The sequence below is a fragment of the Canis aureus genome, chromosome 2 (genome assembly GCF_053574225.1).
Source record: "Canis aureus isolate CA01 chromosome 2, VMU_Caureus_v.1.0, whole genome shotgun sequence".
NCBI lineage: Eukaryota > Metazoa > Chordata > Mammalia > Carnivora > Canidae > Canis > Canis aureus.
In genome coordinates, this window is record NC_135612.1 from 63,688,060 (window position 1) to 63,708,816 (window position 20,757).

The following is a 20,757-nucleotide window of genomic DNA, read 5'->3' on the forward strand; positions in this document are numbered from 1 at the left end:
ACTCATTGACTCTTGCTGCTGCCCCATGAACTTTATTATAAATACATTCCAAACAGTAATGTTTCTTCTAAAAACAAGTTAACATATTTTCCTTTAAAAATATGAAGTCCAGGTGATGATGTCATGTGGGCCATGGTGAGAGCCACCTGATGATTGACCAGCTGAGTTTCCTGGTGATTGACCGCATGAACAAGACCAAGCTGAGAGCCTCCTGGTGATTGGCTGGGGCGCAGTGGTTCCCACAGGAGGCATTGGGATGAACCCTGGCTGTTAGAAAAGCCCAGCACCAGGCACGCCTGGGTGGCTCAGTGGTTGAGTGTCTGCCTTTGGCTCAGGTCGTGATCCTGGGGTCCTGGGATCAAGTCCTGCATCAGATCCCTGCAGGGAGCCTGCTTCTCCCTCTGCCTGTGTCTCTGCCTCTCTATCATTCTCTCTCTCTCTCTCTCTCTCTCTCATAAATAAATAAATAAAATCTTAAAAGAAAAGAGAGAAAAGTCCAGCACCTGCCAAAAGCATCGCTGGAGGCAGAGAGGGCCCCTCTGTTGCAGCAGCTTCAACTCGGGTTCTCTTCCAGGTTCTGCATTCCTGCCACTGGCAACTTCTCCCTGAGTGGTCCTACCCCAACCTCTCACCCACACTATTCACTCCACTTCATGTGCACTTCTACCTTTCTGCCCCTCTGGGATCCTGTAAGTCTTTATACCAGCACTGGGCATCACCTGGACCCAAGCCCCGCAGCAGGGCTGGCCAGACCACCCCCTTAATCAGTCCTATTTGGAAAAAATGTGGGGGGCTCTGAGAAGCACAGTTTAACGTATCCTCATCCAGTCGGGCAGAGCCCCTCTAATCCTCTGGGGTCATAACCTGGCTCAGCACAGGGAAGCCAGTGTCATGTCCTGAGGATCCCCTGGACATTCTGCTGAGCTGGAGCTTCGTTTCCAGGGTCAACACAGGAGAAACTAATCCTCTAGACACATGTAGAAGTGGGAGCACACCAACCCCACAGTACAAGTGGGAGCACACCAACCCCACAGTACAGATTCTCTGAAAGAATCTCCCAGAAATATAGCTGATGTGGAGGTCTCTGACCCAACTCAGCGTGGGCCAACAAGTCTCCAGGATGCTAGGCTTGCCAGGAGCCCTCCAACTGGGAGCCCTCCAAATCAACAGAGCACAGAACAATTGAGTCTTCCAGCTGGACCAACCAAGAGCCCTTTGACCACGAGCCATTGACCTAGATCATCACTAGGCAACCAAATCCCCTGGACCTCCAGACAATGGGTAATTCTCTAAATCAACTCAGTACAAGGCTAACAAGTCCCCAGAACAGTGAGCCCACTAGGCCCCCTTCTGCCAAAGGCCTCTGCTCCAGCCCACCGTGGGGTAAACAAGTTGCCTAGACACTGGGCCTACCAAGAGCCTTCCAACTGGGAGCCCTCAACGCAGCAGAACACAGGGCACTTGAGTCCACCAGACACTAAGCCAACCAGGAGCCCGGTGACCTAGCTCTTCACAGGATGAACAGGATGAATCTCCTGGACACCCAGGTGATGCCAAGCTTTCCAGCCCATCAGTACAAGATGAACCGTCTCCCATACCCTTGGCCGTTGGGGAGTTCTCTGACCAACTTAGCACAGCGCTGTGGAGTTCCCCAGAGCCTGGGCCTACCAGAAGCTCACCAGCTCGGTTCAGCACAGGGCAAACTAATTCCCTGGACACCGGGCTGATGGCAGGCTTTTTGATGAGGATGAGGACAAGGCTACCAAGTCCCCCGACCGATGGAAAATGCTCCAAACTCAGCATAGTGCTAACCAGTCCCCAGGGCAGTGGGCACCCTCATAGTAACAGCCTCTGACCCAGCTCAGTGTGGCACAAAAAAGTTACCTGGACGTACAAGGAGTTCTCCAACTCAGCAGAGCACAGGGCAATCAATCAGCTGAGGGGCCAACCAGGAGCCCCTCAACCAGGAACTAACTGACCCCGATTAGCCACAAGGCAATCAAGTCCCCTGCACTCTCCACCAATGAGGAATTCTCTGAACCAACTCAATACAGGACAATGGACACCACCAGACAGTGGGCCCACCCAGGAGCCCACTGACCCAGTTCAGCACAGAGCCAGCTAATTCCCTGGACACCTGGCTAATGACCATCCCTTTGACCCACATCATTTCAGGGCAAGCCAGTCCTCTGGAGCCCTGGCTAATGAGAAATTTTCTGAACCAACTTAGCAAAAGCCTAACCAGTTCCAAGGACAGTGGGCTCACTGGGTGTCCTTGTTCCCAAAGCCCTCTAACCCAGGTCAGCATGGAGTCAACAAGTTGCCTGAACACTAGGCCAACCAGGAGCCCTCCAACTTAGCAGAGCACAGGGCAACAGAGTCCACCAGACACCAGGCCAACCAGGAGCCCTCTTACCCAGCTCATCACAGGATGAACTAATTCCCCCGACCTCCCAGCCCACCACATATGGCATATGGCCACCAAGTCCCTTGAACACCTGGCCAATGGAAAATTCTCCAAGCCCTCTGGTCAGCAGAGGGCTAACCAGTCCCCAGGACGGTGAGCCCACTGGGCACCCACATACCACAAATCCTCTGACCACACTCAGCATAGGCCAAACAAGTTGCCTGGACACTAGGCTAACTAGGAGCTCTCCACCTCAACAGAGCACAGGGCAATCAAGTCTTCCAGCTGGGCCAACCAGGAGCCCTCTGGCCAGAATCCCCTGACCCAGATCATCACCAGGTGACAAAGTCCCGTAGACCCCTGGCTGATGGGGCATTCTCTGCAGCAATGCAACATAGGGCTAAGGAGTCCCCAGAATAGTGGGCACACTGGGCCCTTGTACCAAAGGCCTTTGACCCAGCTCAGCATAAGATAAACAAGTTGCCTAGACATTAGGCCAACTTGGAGTCCTACAACTGGGAGTCCTCAATGTAGCAGAACACAGGGCATTTGGACAATTGAGTCCACTAGATACTAGGCCAACCAGGAGCCCTCCAGCTGGGAACCCTCTACCCAGAAGGACACAGGGCATTTGGGCAATTGAGTCTACTAGATACTAGGCCAACCAGGAGCCCTGTGATCCATCTTATCTGGTGAACTAATCCCCAGGACACCCAGCTGACCACAAGCTTTCTGACCCACGTCTGCACAAAGCAAACAAGTCCCTGAGATCCTTTGCTAATGAGGAATTCTCTGAACCAACTTAGCACAGGGCTATGGAGCCCCCCAGACACTAAGCCCACAAGTTGCCCACCAACCCAGTTCAGTACAGGGTAAACTAATCCCCTGGGCACCTGGCTGATGACAAGCCCGTTGACCCAGGTCAGCACAAGGCAAGCAAGACCCTTGGACCCCTGGCCAATAGAATTCTCTGAACTAACTCAGCATAGGGCTAATGTCTCCAGAACAGTGAGCCCACTGGGAACCCTTGTACCACAGGCCCTCTGTCCCAGCTTGGCATGATGAAAACAAGTTGCCTGGACACTGAGCCATCTGGGAGCCTTCCAGCTCAGCAGAGCACAGGCATCATGTCTTCTAGCTGGGCCAATCAGGAGCCCACTGACCAGGAGCCCACTGACCCAGATCAGCACAGGGTGAAAAAATCCCCCAGATATCCAGCCAACCACTAGCCTTCTGACCCAAATCAGCACAAGGCAATTGAGTGACTTCCACCCCTGGTCAGTGGGGAATTCTCTGGATCAATTTAGCACAGGGCTATGGAGTCCTCCAGACACTGGGCCCATCAGGAGCCCACCAGCCCAGTTCAGCACAGAGCAAAATAATTCCCTGGATACCTTGATGATGGAGAATTCTCTGAACCAACTCGCACAGGGCAAAGGGGTCCCCAGGACAACAGGCTGAAGGGGCACTCTGGGACCAGGACTACTTTGACCCCAGTTAGAATGGACCAAATGAATTCCCCAGATATCTGAGCTAGTAGGAGCCCTCCAACTAGGAGCCACCCCACCGTGCTCAGCGTGAGGCAAATGAGTTCCCTGGACATGCTGCAGACCAGAAGCTCTGCTACCAATCAGCAAAGGACAAATGAGTCCCCTGGCCACCCAGACAACCGCAAGCCCACTTGCCCATTTCATAGGTCAAAGTGAGTGTCACAGACTCCGCTGTTTGGGAGCCTCTTGTGAGCCCTATAACCTGGCTCAGTTCAGGGCAATGAGCCCCTGTATAGCCAAGTGACTGGGAGACCTTGGACGTGGCTCAACACAGGGCAGATGAGGCCCCATGGACACCAACGGACCAGGGATTCTCCAACCCTGCTCAGCACAGGATAAACAAATCTCCTGGACAATGGGCTGAATGCAAACCCTTCAAGCCAGAGCCCTCTGACCCAGCTCACCACAGGGCAAAAGAGTCCCCTGGACACCTGACCAACTGGAAGCTCTGCCACCCCAGCTCAACAAAGGGTGAATGAGGCTACCAGACACTTGACAGTCCAGGAATTCCACCCAACTTAGCATAGGGCCAGAGATTCCCTTGGATGCCTGGCTGTCCAAGAGTTTAGTGCAGGGAAAAATGAGTCCCCTGGACATCTCCTCCAGTGGAGGAGCCAGGACAGAGACTGTGAAGGTAGAGGTTCCTCCCCCTGTGGGAGGCTGACCCCTCCAAATGTCACTCAGTTGTGGCTGAATGCCGAGGCCTGACCAGCGCTTGGAACCACTCAGATTGCCATCCCCATATTAGGTCACTGTGTGGACATACTGGTGGGCCTGGCCCTCAGACCTCTGGCCTGGGACCAACTTCAGCCTGGTATCCTGGTGGCATGTCATTTGGGAAGCCTTCATCTTCTGGGGAGTTCTCTTTGGAGGGAGCAAAAGACACCATGCCTTAAATGAGAGAGACCAAAACCTGGGAGGCCTGCCTGTGGAAATGAAATGCATCGAGAAATCTGACACATTCGACAGAAAGTTGGAACTTGTGAAAGAAGCTTTTAATAAAAGAGGGAAAGGAATAAATCTCTCTTTCAGAAAGTGTCTGAGCTAAAAGATTTGCTCTTAGTGTGTGAAGAAGGAAACCAAAGACTGAGAAATCTGCTTTGTCACTGGGTATCACAGTTCTTCCTATCACAGGAAGAACATAATTGAATGCCTTGCCCTAGAGTTCGGCTCCCCTGGCCACAGCATGAGGAGGCTGGGAGCAAGTTCCAGATGAGACTCAGGCCGTGAGCATAGAGGAGGCATAGGTTGAGCTTCTCCAGGCTCAGGACAGGTGCTCCTGCCTGGAGGGGGAGTGGAGGCCTCCAAGGACAGGCGAAGCAGTGGGGTCAGAGGCAGGCTGATGTCCATGAGCTGGAGAGCTCCGCCAGCAACATGCATGGCTTCCTGGAAGCGTTTGCCCATGGAAATGGTGATGTCCCCATATACCCCCCTACCCAGGAAGGAGGGCAGAGAAAAGGAGCTGGGGTGGACTGGGGTTCACCCCCTGGAGTGGGAAGTAACATGAATTTCAAGATTTATATGATCTTTAAATAAACACTTTAATCACGTAAACATAATTTATTTAAAATAAACAATCCCTGGGTGATTGCAATGCACACCCTGAAATTATAGGCACCACCAGGCATCACAAGTCACTGTGTTCTCCAGAGGATGGGCAGGGGTCTCCATGGCTCTCCATAGAGAGCTGACACTGAGCACAACCTGCCCGTCCTTGTCACCACTTTCACACATGCTGACTCCTCTAGATCTCAAAGCCAACCACTGAGGTGGGTGCCATTCTGATAGAAAAGAGAAGCAGAATATCCTCACACAGGTAATTCTGCAGAGACCATTTCTGGCCCAGAACCAGTTTATATTAAACCAGTTTATATTAAACTTGGGTTTGGACTCTGATGTTATGGCTGCTAACTCCAGTCACAACAGCAGGTGCTTCTCAACTGCAGGCTCCCGCCTGATGCGGGTCTTCAAAGAGCACATGTGAGATGAAGACCAGGGTGGAGAAGGCCAGAGGGGGAGGCCATTCCCTCTCTCTGAGGAAAGTGGTGTGGGGTGAGGACAGTAGGTAGAGCCTGGAGAGGGTGAGGTGGTGGGCTGCATGCTCTGAGCCAAGGAAGCACTGCAGGGTTGCAGGGAGAGATGTGGAATTTGCTCTGCTGGTCTAGGTGTAGGACTGGATGGAGGTAATGAGGCAGAGCAGGAGACAGGTGGGAACAGGTGCATCTGGGAAGCTGGAGGGTGTCTGTGGACCCAGAGGGTGGTGGTCCCTTCTAAGAGGCAGAGCTGGAACTGATGATGAATTGGATGCTTGGGAGGTGGGGAAGGAGGAGGAAACCGGGTCTTTCCAGCTCCAGCTCCAGGGGCAGTGGGGTGGGAGCTCAAGTGAAGTGTGGATCCCAGTGAGCTGGGGCCCACCTGCAGCTCCAGCCAAGGTGGAGGTGAACAGACTCAAATTGTGGCCCCCCGGGTGGCATTCAGGTCAATGCATTCCTAGCATCCGGGGGTAAACTAAGGAGAGTGGTGAAGAAGCTAGGTATGGGGGCAGGGGGGAAAGGTGAACTTGATAGAGATTTGGGTGAGAGGCAGGCTGTGCTTCTAAGATGGTGGTGCCTAAGTCATTTTGAGAGTTGCTGGTTGTGGGAGCCAGTGGGGAGTGTGGTAGAGTTCAGGTAACTGGGACTTGAGGGGCAGGTGGATCACTTCTGCGACCCAGCATTGAGAACGTCCTCTGCTTAGCTGCTCAGACTCAGCTCACCTGCTCCCCAGGTCCCCAGACATAGCAGCTTTCTGGAGACGAAGGGACCAGTACACCACTTGGGGAGTGTATTCTGGAGCTGCTCACCCCTTCTGAGTCCCCATCCTTTATCTGTCAAATGCAGACAACTCTGGTAGGAGTGGAGGTCAGAGGGTGAGTGGGAAGAGGCAGGAGATGGCAGGTTAGGGAGGGGATTTGCAGGGTCAAAGGACAGATGGAGTCCTTAGGTGGATGGGGCGGAAGGAGGGCAGGAGGGTTCACTTAAGCTACTTCCTGTCCTGGCTCTTTCCTTCTTGAAGGCAGAGCATCAGCTCTGGGAGGAGGGCACACTGGGCACTGCCTTGGCCCCACACCTGTCCTTCTTTGCCCTATTGGTCACAGAGTGCCCCAGCCCAGCACCTTCCTAGCCACAACCCAATGCTAGATCCCTCCTGCCTCCTCCACCACTGCTTGGCACCCACATGGTGGGCCCACTGGGCCCACAAGGAAGCCTTGGTTTCCAAAGAGCCAGGGTGGGAAGGCTAGCCTTAGGGAGCTAATCTGGAATGTGTTGACAGTTACAGCCTCAGGATAGATAGATAGATGGATAGATAGATAGATAGATTTATAGATCCACAGGAAGCTGCAGGTAATACAGAAAGGTCCCTTCAGAAAGACACCTATCACCCATTTTACCCCAGTGGTGACATCTTACATCACTGCAGAGCAGTGTTAGCACCAGGAAACTGACATTGGCATCATGCGTGTGTCTGGTTCCATAATTTTATCGCGTACATTCACATAAGCAACAGCACAATCCAGGTGCAGAACTGCTCTGTCAGCATGAAGATCTCCCTCATGAACCCACCTTTGCCCCCACCCCTCCTGCCTTTGGCCACTACCAATCTGTTCTACATCTTGAGAGTTTTGCTCTTTTGAGAATGTTACATGAGTGAAATCCTACAGCTGTGACCTTTTGAGGGTGGTTGTTTTTTTTTTCATTTTCACTCAGCATAATGCCCCTGAGATCCATCCAAGTTGTGTATATCAATAATTCTTTCTTCTTTAATGCTGAGTTGGGTTCCATATTATGGACATATTACCGTTTGTTCATCAATTCACCTTTGGGGGACATTTCGGTTGTTTCCAGCCTTATGGGTAAACACATAGTGAACATTTGTGCACAGTATTTTGTGTGAACTTAATTTTTCATTCTCTGGGATAAATGTGCAGGAGCATGTTTTTTGGGTTGTAGGGTTTATATTTAGCTTTTGAAGAACCTATCAAACTATCTTACTAGAGTGACTATACCATTTACATCCCACCAGTAATGTATGAGAGATCCACATTCTTTCCAGCATTTGATGTTTTTACCAGTTTTTATTTTAACCAGCTGTCCTCACAGGTAGGTAGTGATACAAAGGTTTTTGTTTGCATTTCCCTAATGGCTAGTGATGTTGAATATCTTCTCATGTACTTATTTGCCATCTGTATAGTCCTTTTGGTGAAATGTCTGTTCATGTCTTTTGACCATTTTCTACTTGGTATTTCATGGGTTTTTTTCCTGTTGAGTTTTGAGAGATCCTGATATATTCTAGATACACATTTTTGTCAGATACGTAGTTTGCAAATATGTTCTCCTCTTCTTTAGAGGAGAAAGATCCTAGCAGGATCTTTAATAGGGCAAATGTTTTTACTTTGTTTAAAAAGATTTATTTATTTATTATCAGAGAGAGAGAGAGAGAGAGAGGGAACACAAGTGAGGAGGAGGGGCAAAGGGTGAAGGAGAGAATCTCAAGCAGACTCCATGCTGAGTGCAGAGCCCAATCCCACGACCCTGAGATCATGACCTGAGCTGAAACCAAGAGTTGGACACCTACCTGACTGCACCACCCAGGCCCCCCAAAAGTTTTTACCTTTGATAAAATCCAGCTTATCAAGTGCTTTCTTTTATGGATCATGCTTTTGATACCGTTTCTAAGTACTCACCAAGCAAAGTAACAGAAATTACTCTTCTAACAAATACTATAGTTTTTGCTACATTTTCACAGGTTCAGTTCTTTCTTCCTTTCCTTTTCTTTTTTTTTTCAGTCGTTTTATCTCTGTTGTTCTGATGAGATAATTTCTATAGTTCTGTCTTCCACTTTTATGACTCTCCTTTAGATTCCTTTCCATCCTGCTATATTGAGCCTATTTACTGTGTTTTTAAAATGTTCAGTTATTGTATTTTTCCAGTTCTACATTTCGATTTAGTTCTTTGTATCTTCTGTTTCTTTGCTGAGCTTTACTATTCTTCTTTTGTTTCAAAGATATTTGATTGCTTGTTGAAGCATTTTTATGATGGCTACTTTAAGATCCATCAGGATCTCGGCTTTTGGGGTCTTTGGATAGTCTAACTTGTTTAAGATGACATTTTTCTTGTCCTTTGTATGATGAATGTTCTTAATTATATCCTGGATATTTGGGGTGTTATGTTAAGAGACTCTGGATCTTCTTAAATCTGGTGTATCAGCAGGTGATTGGTCTCCAGAAGTGTGGCTGCAAGTGCAGTCCCAGTTAGGTGCTCAAACTAGAAGGAGCAAATCAGAGCCTGGTCAGAACAACAGCTGCTCGGCCTGGCCAGATGCAACTGGGAAATTAGAGGACAAACCATGTGGAAAGTCACATCGTCATGGCATTATTCCCTGCAGGCAGCAATGAGGGCACATGACAACTAAAAGCACGTTGTTTGCTGAATTTATTTCTAAGGATGGATGAGAACTTTATAGTGACCAAAACGCTGTTTGGGAGTGGGGAATCCTCAGGAAGTGTCTGCTTCTGTGTGTTAAGCACAATTGCAAAAAATAAGAGTATGCTGGTGGAAATCAGGAGAGATGGGCTTACTGGGATGGTTGGCATTGATGTTGGATTTGCTCAAAACTTAAATCAAAGTGGCCCTGTCTTACTAGTGTCCTCATCCCAGGCCTCATCCACCCAATGCCACCCCCAACACCCTAGAGGGAGCCTGGGCCAGGATTCAAGCCCTAAAGATGGATGGACTGGCTCTGCCAATGAGCTAGGGCACTGCACTGACATGAGATGGGGCACACATTCCCATCCCTACCCACCCACCCCCAATTTCCAACTTGGGAATGACCTCTGCCCTCATTCCCATCACCAAAGCATAGTTATAGGGGAAGAAAAGCCTGGTGGTCAGCCCACCTGGAAGCCCCAAAGGTCAGTCTCTCCTTCCTCTACCTCACTCTGGGGCAGGCTTGGGGTCCCCCACATCCCTCAGGGAAGTGGACCCCCAGCCAGTGACTCCAGGACCAAGGATCTGGTGGAGGGCTCTCCCTCTTGGCAGCCACCCAGGACCATTCTGAGGCCTGGCCCAGCTGTGAGTCCCAAGTACCTGCCTCTTGAAGATTCCCTCCTGCTCAGGTTAGCCAAGGCCAGCTTCTCCACTTACACTGAAGAACCCAGGTGACACAGAACTGCTGCAGTAACTTGATTTTTCACGTCACTCTCAATTAGAAGGAAGGGAATATCTTCATACTTTCCAAAGCATGGATCGGGCATTTCAATCTGAATCTGTCTACACCCAGAATGCCTACCTGACACGCCATCATGTCTGGCCCCACAGGCAGAGGAGTCCATCCATTCAGGGCTAATGAAAATCTATCTTTGAGAAATTCTTTTGCCAAAATAACCCTGAAGTTATGCTACACAGAAGTCAATTTTTTTTAAATGTAAGTGGTGGCCTGAACCACACTCTCAAAGTCAGGCATTTCAGTTCCACAACAGAAAACTGAAAATGAACTCACGCTGTTCATGCCATGCTCCTCACTGCGACAGAGGCAGGAGGACTGGACTGCAGGATGGTGGCTGGGGCGGGTGGCCTGGCTGCAGCTGCAGAGGTGCCCTGGGCTGACTCACTGGAAACAGCGTTCTGTCACAGGACAGCCAGCCTGAAGGGAGCATGGTTGCACAGCACTTGTAGAAACCCTTGTAGACATGTTTTCCACTGTGAAAAATGAAGGAAATGCCATGGGACAATGGTGTGCAAATCCACAGAGATGGTCACCCTGACTCCCCATCATCAAGTGGCCTCATTCTCCCCCTTGCTCATGACCAAAATGTCCTCCTGAACTCCCTCTTCTCAGTGTGCCTGTCAGCCATTTCCATCTGTGGGGACATTTTCACTTTAGGTCCATTTGTCAAGGCAACAGCTGAAGCTGTAATTGATTACAAAACCCTGGGATGTTAGGCTGTGTAAAATTAGAAATAGCCACTGCTTTCTGCTAAGGATCTTTCTAACAGGGGTCTATACTGTCATGACAGTGAGCATGCTTTGGCAGAGTTAATGAGTGTCTCTACCAGGAGGTATGTTTAACGAAACTTTTGTTCAACAAAAGTTTCAGTGACTGGTGACTGAGAAGCTAATCAATGAAATAAAAACATCAGAATTTTGCTGAGAGGATGGGTTCATTTCTGATGGTTTGGGAGACAAAAGGATAATGTAGATATCATTTTTAGCAAATGAACTCTCCAAACAACAAGTCCTGCAAAAGGGATCATAGATTTACTGAAGAGACTGTACCCATGCTCAGTGTCCACCTCATGTGACCTTACAGTCTAATTGCACCCCTCTTTTTTTTAAGTGACTGAGCCCAGGGCCACAGGCCTGACCTGGACTTGCCCCCACAGAAAGTGTAAGGGTGTCCTCCGGGTGATCAGTAGCAGCATCTCTTTAGATGCTCAAGTCAGACATGACTTCTTCTTCATGTGTCACATTCAATTAGTTATCAAACCATTTGTCCACTTCTTTGATGGCCCTGGAATATATCCAGTTCCCTCTGTCTTTGGTGGTAGCACGTTGGTCACCCACCATTTCTAGCTGGATTGTGCAGTGATCTCCTTACTGGTCTCCCTGTGTCCCCTCTTCATACTTCCTTGAATCCAGTCTCCATTCCAAGGGGATCTTCTGAGAACTCAGCCTGGGTTTCAAACTCTCCAAAGGCCCCCTATCATCTTCACAGTGTAGTTCAAATTCCTTCATGTGGTTTTTAAGACTCTACATGGTTGGACTCCTGTCTGCCTCTCTGGTTTCATCCCATACCACTCCTCTGTTCAATTCTGTCCTCCAGCCTTTCATCATTCATTTGATATTCTTTCCCTTCTTGGCCTTAATGCCTAGCTCCCCTTTGACAGGGAACCCTCCCCCCACCAACTCCCAAATTGACCTGTGTCATTTTGTCTAGTTTCTACTGATCCTATTGGTCTTGGTTTAAATATTGGTCTTTCTAGAAGCTGCCCCTGCCTGGCCTAGTGTCTGGTACCCCCTGTACCTACCTTAGCATAGCTGTCACTGTATTTCATTATAATGAAAACCTATTTACTACTTGTTTTCCCCACTGGGATACCCTGTTCACTACTACATCCAGTGATGTGTTAGAGCCAACTTGTACTGACTCCTGAGAGGCTGTTGTCACATCTTTTCCCAACTCTCTGTTCAGAGAGATCATGGTAGTAGTTTGAAATCAGCCACAGTAGGAGCACTTAGACCATGGAAATCAACAAATGCTACAAATCAATTTGATTGATTTATTGATTGATAGGAAGCCAGTTGCTTAACATTGACCAGCACACAGTCACTGTATCCCTAGCTCCTTCAATACTCAGAATATAATAAATACTCAATTAATATTGATTGGTTGAATGAGTGAATGACAGGTTTCCATTTAATCTCAGATCATCACCCATCACACAAGCCTTTACCCCCCACATTCCCATGTCAGCTAAAGTGCTTCTCACTCCTTGGAAACAGAACAAGGCTTTAGTTCCTGAAGGCTGGGCTTCCAACTTCTTCACCCTGCTTTGCATCTGGGGCCTGTCCGTGGGGCCTCCCTCAACTTTGCTGTCACAAAGGTGGGAAGACTTTTCAGTCAGGTGTTTGAACTGGATGCCCCATTTCCCTTAGGACGGCAGAGAAGTCGTGCAGCCAAGCAGTCAGCCTTGCTGAGTTCAAATCTTGACTTCTCCGCTTACTGGCTGCATAACCTTGAGCAAGTCATTTAACCTCTTTAAGCTTCATTTCTTTGTTATGTAAGGAATTTCAACAATAGTACTCAGTTAATAGGATTTTCAGAGGGATCAAAGTGAGTATTTGTATAAAGGACCTGGCAAACGGTAGGCACTCAGTAAGTGTCAGCTGCTATTATTATTCCATTTGCTTGCCGTGGGAGCCGAAAGGTCTGTAATCAATTGACAGCACAGAAGACCAGAGCTGCACATAACCTCAGCTTCACAAAAATACTGGAGTGTCCCAGGGCTCTCTGTTTTTGAATCTCTCCTGTATTCCTTTATTTTCTCTAGCTTTTTTCATCCAAACATGTAGCTTAATATGTTCTATATGCTGATGACTCCCAGATGCATATCTGTAATCCAGAACTCTCTCCTGATTTCCAGACCCATGTGTCCACCTGCACACAGGACACCTAACAGAGGTCTCAAACTCAGCATGTCCCCAACGAGCTCCTCCTGCTGTCCACCAACCTGCTTCTTCTTCTGTCTTCCTCATCTGTGTTAATGGCAGCACCATCGTCCCCCTGCTTGAGTTAGAAACCTTGGTGTTGTCCTCAGCGCTTCCCTTTTCAAGATGCTAGCAGTCTACTGAGAAAACATCTGTGGTTCTATGCCTGTCGCCAGGTCCAGCCCCCTTCAGCTCCCGCCTGGGTTCCTGCCTGAGCGCCCTCACTGGCTTGCCTGCTGCCCTGCCTTTCCCCTCCCCCCTTCAGTCTGTCCTCAAGACAGAAGCCAAGTGACTTTGCTAGAGCTGAGTCATATCACTCCACTTCCAAATGTTGGCTTTCATCTTACTGATCTATCTTTACCATAATGTATGAGGCTTCCTGTGGTCTTCCCCGTGTCCTCTTACCCTCACATCCTCTTCCCCCTCTGTCACTCCACTCCAGTCACAGAGGCCTCCTCTGTGTCCTTAGAACATTCCAGGGCCTGTGCAGGTCCCGGTGTTCTCACACCAAGACATCTCGTTGGCTAGCCTTCTTCCTTAATACAGGCCTTTGCTCCAGAGTCGCTTTCTCCCAAGGATTTGTCTGGCCAACCTATGTGAACTGAACCCAATCCCTTCGACCCTCCATAGCTCCTTTTCCTGCCTTGTTATTTCTCCTGAGCGCTTGTTGCCATCCAAAATGGCGTGTACTACATTGCACCCATTGACTTGGCTGCATCTTTTATGCCGACATGAGCTCCTGGCAAGTAGATGTTTTGTCTTTTCTTATCTCCAGCTCTGAGAACATTGACAAATGGTAGGTCTCAATAAGTATCTGGAGTTTCAATAAATATCTGTTGAATCAGTGACCTGTTATCTACTTGTAAAGGCCAACTAAGAGGAACATTTCATCCACTCTTCTAGATACTTACAAGATTTCTCCCCAAATAAGCTAGATTGGAAATGGTAGGCATCTATCAGAGTAATAGTAGTACTTATTATTTATCCATCCCTTACCCAGCCAGAACTGTACTGGGCATGGAAGGAACACAATGAGTCATAGAGAGGGTAGGAAATGTGCTCAAGATCACACAGCTAAAAGGCTGTGCCATTTGTATGGTCCCCAGAACATTCCTCTATCTGGATCTTCTGTGTAAAGCTGTCAGGCTGTGGTGCGGAACCGTGGAGGAAGCAACCCCGTGAGCCCCATCATTTTGACTAAAGTATGGAAACTGTTGGGAAGACCACAAGAAAATTTTGTTCTGATTTTAGTATTTCCCTGAATCTGAGAACATAGTTGGCTTCTTGACTTATGGAACACTGAGAATTGTGTCAGTAATGAGCATTCTTTTCTTACTTGACACTATAAAACCTAAACCCAGATGTCTACCATGTCCCACCCTAATATATATCAGATTTGGGGTATAATCTTAACATTTGTTTTCTTTTGACCCTATTGTGTATTTCTAATTTATGTTTTCTTATATTTTATGACTATTGCAAACTTCTTTTTTTAACTTGAAGTCGAATTTAATAACTGTACAGTTATTTCCTTTAAATAATATAAAAGCTGAGATACAGAAGTCAGTGCCAAGAATGAAGTAATGGTTTATATAAAATGCTACTTACTCTAGACTTACTCATTCCAGTGACTTTTTAAATTATTAATCAATCATTTTTAAAAAAATTAATTTCAGTATAGTTAACATACAGTGTTATATTAGTTTCAGGTGTACAATATACTGATTCAACAATTCTTTACATTACTCAATGCTCATCATGATAAGTACATTCTTTCCCACTCACCTCCCCTCCAGTAACCATCTGTTTGTTCCCTGTAGTTAAGAGTCTGTTTTTTGATTTGTCTCTTTTTTTCTCTGTATGTTTGTTTTGTTTCTTAAATTCCACATGTGAGTAAAATCATATGGTATTTGTCTTTCTAAGTCGGACTTATTTCACTTAACATTATACTCTCTAGATCCATCCATATTGCTGCAAATAGCAAGATTTCATTCTTTTTTATGACTGAGTAGTATTCCTGTGTGTGTGCATGTGGGTGTGTGTGTGTGTGTGTGTGTGTCTGATATCTTCTTTATCCATTCATCTGTCAATGGACACATGGGGTGTTTCCATAACTTGGCTATTTTAAATAATGTTACTATAAACACAGGGATGCATGTATCCCTTTGAACCAGCGTTTTTGTATTCTTTGGGTATATATCCAATAGTCTAATTACTGAATCATATAGTAATTCTATTTTTAAAGTTTTGAGGATCTCCTTGCTGTTTTGCATCGTGACTTCACTTCACATTACCACCAATGGTACACAGAGGTTCATTTTTCTCCATATCCTTGCCAACACTTGCTGTTTCTTGTGTTGTTGACAGGTTTTGACAGGTATGAGGTGATACCTCATTGTGGTTTTGATTTGCATTTCCCCGATGACAAGCAGTGTGGAGCATCTTTTCATGTGTCTGTTGGTCATCTGGATGTCTTCTTTGGAGAAATATCTGTTCATGTCTTCTGCCCATTTTTAAATGGATTATTTGTTCTTTTGGTGTTGTATGTTTATTTTTTTTAACGATTTTATTTGTAAGTAATCTCTACACTCACTGAGACACTCGAACTTACAACCCCAAGGTCAAGAGTCACACACTCTACAGACTGAACCAGCCTGGCACTCTGAGTTGTATGTTCTTTATTTATTTTGGATTCCAACCCTTCATTGGATATGTCATTTGCAAGTATCTTCTCCTATTCAGTAGATTGTCTTTTAGTTTTGTTGATTATTTCCTTTGCAGAAGCTTTTTATTTTGATGTAGTCCCAGTAGTTTATTTTTGCTTTTCTTTTTTCTCTTGCCTTAGGAGGCAAATCTAGAAAAATTTTGTTATGGTTAATGTCAGAGAAATTACTGCCTTTATTCTCTTCTAGGATGTTTATGGCTTCAGGTCTTACATTTAGGTATTTAATCCATTTTTAATTTATTTTTTGTATGGCATAAGAAAGTGGTCTAGTTTTATTCTTTTGCATGTAGCTGTCCAGTTTTCCCAACACCACTGGTTGAAGAAACGGTCTTTTTCCCATTGTATATTCTTGATTCCTTTGTCAAGGATTAATTGGGCATATAATTGTGGGCTTATTTCTGGGCTTTCTATTCTGTTCACTGATCTATGTGTCTTTTTGTGCCAGTACCATACTGTCTTGATTACTACAGCTTTGTAGTTTATCTTGAAATATGGAATTGTGATACCTCTAGTTTTATTCTTTTTCAAAATAACGTTGGCTATTTGGGGTCTTTTGTGGTTCTATACAAATTACAAACTTTAGGATTATTTGTTCTAGTTTTGTGAAAAGTGCTACTGATATTTTGATAGGGATTGCATTAAATGTGTAGATTGCTTTGGTAGTATGAACATGTTAACAATATTTGTTCTTCCGATCTGTGAACGTGAACTATCTTTCCATTTGTTTGTGTTGTCTTCAGTTTCTTTCATCAATGTTTTATAGTTTTCAGAGTAGAAGTCTTTCACTTCCTTGGTAAACTTTATTCCTAGGTATTTTATTCTTTTTGGTGCAATTGTAAATGGGATTGTTTTCTTAATTCCTCTTTCCACTGCCTTATTATTACTGTATAGAGATGCAATGGATTTCTGTATATTAATTTTGTATCCTGTGATCTTTGTTGTAAGCTTCTTTGAATCCCTTTGGGATAAGGCAGGGTATGAATATGTACATGTTCTGTCTATGCATTCATACCTTGTATGAATAACTCTTCTAATCATCATTTAGGAAGTAGAAGCACAGTTGGAGGAAGTGAAAAAGAAGTCAGAAAATGAAATCAAGCAGCTGGAAGAAGAGAAAGCAGCCCTAAATGTGAAGCTCCAGAATTCTCTGCTCGAGGTAAATTCTGAATTACGAGTCTTGGTTAACTGAGTTGCCAGGAATCTCAGAAAACTGGCCTGACTTCCAAACATTCCGCATCCATGGAAGAAAGGAAAGGATTTCAGCCTGACAAGAAATCTGTCTCAAGGGGCATAAATTTAGCTTTGAGTAGCAGAGAGCCTGATTTATGGAGTTTTAACAAAGAGGCGTTTAATGTCTCACATAAAAGAAGGAGGCAGCAGGCTGCTGGGGCTGATTCTGTGGCTAAATGATGATATCAGGCCTAGTATATTTGAGATTCCCACAGTCTCTTCTCCCCCTGGGCTATGTCCTCACTTTCCTGGGTATTTGCTGCTTTTGACTTCATGGGGCTCCTTCCTCTATTGAAAAAAATATTAAAATTATATTTTATTGGTATAAAAAATAATATAACCAAGCTGCATTTTTACCTTCTGACTTTAAAAGAAATTCAGATATTGTCATAGCTTCTAAAAGTACTGTGGGCCCTAGGCCCTGTGCCTGCTGCATCTAATGGAGAAGTCAGCTCAGATTCCCCCAGGCTTGGAAAATGACTGTCATCACTCTGTTGTCAGGTCCAAATTTACACCAGAAAGCAGGGAGGGGCGGTGATGTCTAGGCCTGCACACTTCATCAGGAAACCACAAGCCCTCCCAGAGGGCTCCCACTGACTCCTCTTCCCATTGGTAACATCTGTGTCATGAGGCCAGCCTGGGAAGGCAGAGTGGAGGCAGGCAAGGGAGGAAGAGAATGCCCGTAGGCCAGCTGAACATCACAGTTTGCCATGTGGGTTCACCTGTCCAGACCACCTACCACCCAACGTCAAAGTTTAAAAGACCTGTTGACCATTATATGGAGGGAACTCATGGGAAGGATTGGAAACAGGCTTCATTCTTGAGCCTAATTAGAACCCCCCCACACACAAAAATGTAAAGCATTTTCCTTGCTTCCCCTGCCCTCCTTCACACCTTCCAGATGAGTCCTGAGTCCACCATCCCTTCAGGAGCCCATGAAATTGGTTCCTCAGCCCTGACCGAGCACCACAACTTCCTGGGGGAGCTTTTAAGAATCTAAAAGCCGGGATGCCTGGGTGGCTCAGCCATTGAGCGTTTGCCTTTGGCTCAGGGTGTGATCCTGGGGTCCTGGGATGGAGTCCCACAGCGGGCTCCTTGTGGGAGCCTGGTTCTCCTTCTTTCTATGTCTCTGCCTCTCTCTCTGTGTGTGTCTCCCATGAATAGATAAATAAGATCATAAAGAATCTAGAAGCCGTGTGCAAAACAGTATGGATTGCTTAGGAATACATAATGGAGTTCAGTCTGGAGACATGCTGGAGAATTACAGAAAATTCTGAACCGGTGGTTGTTTCTAGAAGGGAGAGAGGGTGGTGGGCGAAGCTTGGAGGTGGCAGCTGTATTTATGATATGTTATCCCTTCAGCTGAATGACACGTGTACACATTATGCTTTCCTCCAACCTTTTCTTCTATGTCACAAGCGATCATTTTTCTAAAAGGTGGGCATGCCGTGCCTTGGACTTGGTATATCAGGGGCTCTGGAGGAGAGGTCCTGGTGGAAAGTCTGTGCTCCAGAGGCTTCTGCTCCACCTCAGCCCAAGGTGGTGGCCCAGGAAAGATGCCCATTTCTCTCCCCCTCTTGCTCCCTCCCTGTTGAGTTGCACTGCTGATTTTCACATTGGATCTGGGCTATGCTGCTCTGCAGAGCTTAAGGAGGCTTCACATAGGTGTGTGGGACCAGCCCAGTCATGTTCAGACATGGGACACAGGGGTCCCCTGCCTATGACTATTTCTCTGAATGCCCCTGACAACCCCTTTCAGTGGTGAATTTTGTTGCCTGCTATTAAGGTACTATCTAAAGCTGCTTATATATATTAACATTTAATCCTCACCACCATTGTACAAGGTGGGTGCTCTTCTTATCCCTGGTTTACAGATGAGTAAACTGAGGCACAGAGAAGCTAAATAACTTCCTCAAAGCCACACAGGTAATGAGTAGCGGGATACTACTATCCAGGAAACTAACCGGGATAACACGGCTCTGAAGTCCCCACTCTTAACCATTATGCTAATACTCCCTCAAGCACAGTATGCAGCATCTTTGATGACCGAAGACCATTTAGGACCTGAGTATCTGCAGGTGGCTGGCACAGCCCAGAGGCTGACCTTGACAGAGCACCTCAGGCCTGCTCTTCATCCTTCACTTCTCCCACCATGCTAGTGGTGACATCATCTGTGCTCCCGCTAAACAAAGCTAGAAATGGAAGAGTCAGCCCTGAACTCCTCCTCCTCTCCTGCTCCTCCTTCTTCACCTGGAGCCCCCACCCTTTCCCATTGTCTCATCCAGTCAGTTGTTACGTCCTGTGGGTCCTACCACTGAAGGCCTCGGTACCCCCCTCTCTTTATCAGACCTCCAGGATGGCTCACCTAGACTCTTTTTCTTTACCTCTTGTAGATGTTACATAAACAATTGCATAGGACTCCTTTGACTATTTCATAAGCCTTAGCAAGATGCAGGATAAATATTTTCATAATCTTATTCTTCTCTGATGTTCCCTAGGGTCTTGCAAGAGCCTTGGCCTGTATCTCCCTGCCTTCACATTCTCCCTGCACCAGCTAATTCCAGAACTAGCCTTCTAAAACCCAAATCTGCTCAAGGCCCCACTACTTCTTCCCCCAGATCTTTAATTTCCATGTTTTTCATAATTGGGGCCTAACCTAATTCCCACCACTACCCCCCTGGACTCTGTTTCCTCCCACCCACTTCTCTGCCATTGCACCTGCTGTTCCTACTGCCTGGAATGTTCATTCTCACCCTCTCCACTGATGGACTCCTATTCATCCTTCACTGCCCCAAAAGCTGCCCCAGACTCCCCTGGGCAGAGTGTTTTGCTGTAATTTCTCTGTAGTAATTTGTGTCTCATAGTAGTTGTTGTGAGGATTAAGAGTTTATACTGTAAAATACTTAGGTCTGTGCCTGGCAGAGCAAACACATCATTAATGATACTATTATTATTTTGTCTTCTGAATGTTTCTATGATTATAACCATGTGTCTGCCTTCTCCATAAAATGACAGCTCCTGGGAGCATGGGCTATATTTTTTTCTCTTACCTTCTTGCTCTGTCCCCCTCTCTTACGTTCTCATACCTGGCATAGGGCCTGAGAAGTATTAAGTTTCCTACAAAGATTTTTTTTTAAGATTTTATTTATTTATTCATGAGAGACACAGAGAGAGGCAGGGGCTGAGGCAGAGGGAGAAGCAGGCTTCCCGTGGGGGACCCTGATGCAGGACTGGATCCCAGGACCTCGGGATCACAATCTGAGCCAAAGGCAGACATTCAACCACTGAGCCACCCAGATGCCCCCCCACAAAGATTTGTTAGCAACATCTGAGTTAGAACACCTTGTTCTTCTTTACTCTAGAAGCCAGTTTGTTTAATCAAATACTCTATATAATTAATTGGCTAACAATAATCATCATAATTAGGGCTATATGATTTAATAGCATCTTTTAGCCACCTTTCTTTGGTATAATTCTTAAATATTATTGCTATTCCTTACCAACTAACTTTTTAAAAAAAGAAATAGAGTGACCTTTCAGAAATGATATGAAAACCAATGAAAACCTCCCTACAGCTCCTGTATGAATGTATTTATATAC

At 46.5% G+C, this 20,757-nt stretch overlaps 1 protein-coding gene across 2 annotated transcripts in view; it reads left to right on the plus strand.

Moving 5' to 3' along the window:
* FAM184B (family with sequence similarity 184 member B) overlaps nucleotides 1–20,757 on the plus strand; it is a 132,962-nt gene that overhangs the window by 69,904 nt on the left and 42,301 nt on the right. For both annotated transcript variants that reach the window (XR_013367244.1, XM_077876774.1), the window contains exon 6: nucleotides 16,973–17,083. Coding sequence is in view for 1 of the 2 variants with exons in the window: in XM_077876774.1 (XP_077732900.1) it covers nucleotides 16,973–17,083 (111 nt within the window). In the remaining variant the exon portion in view is untranslated. The remainder of the gene's footprint in view (nucleotides 1–16,972; nucleotides 17,084–20,757) is intronic.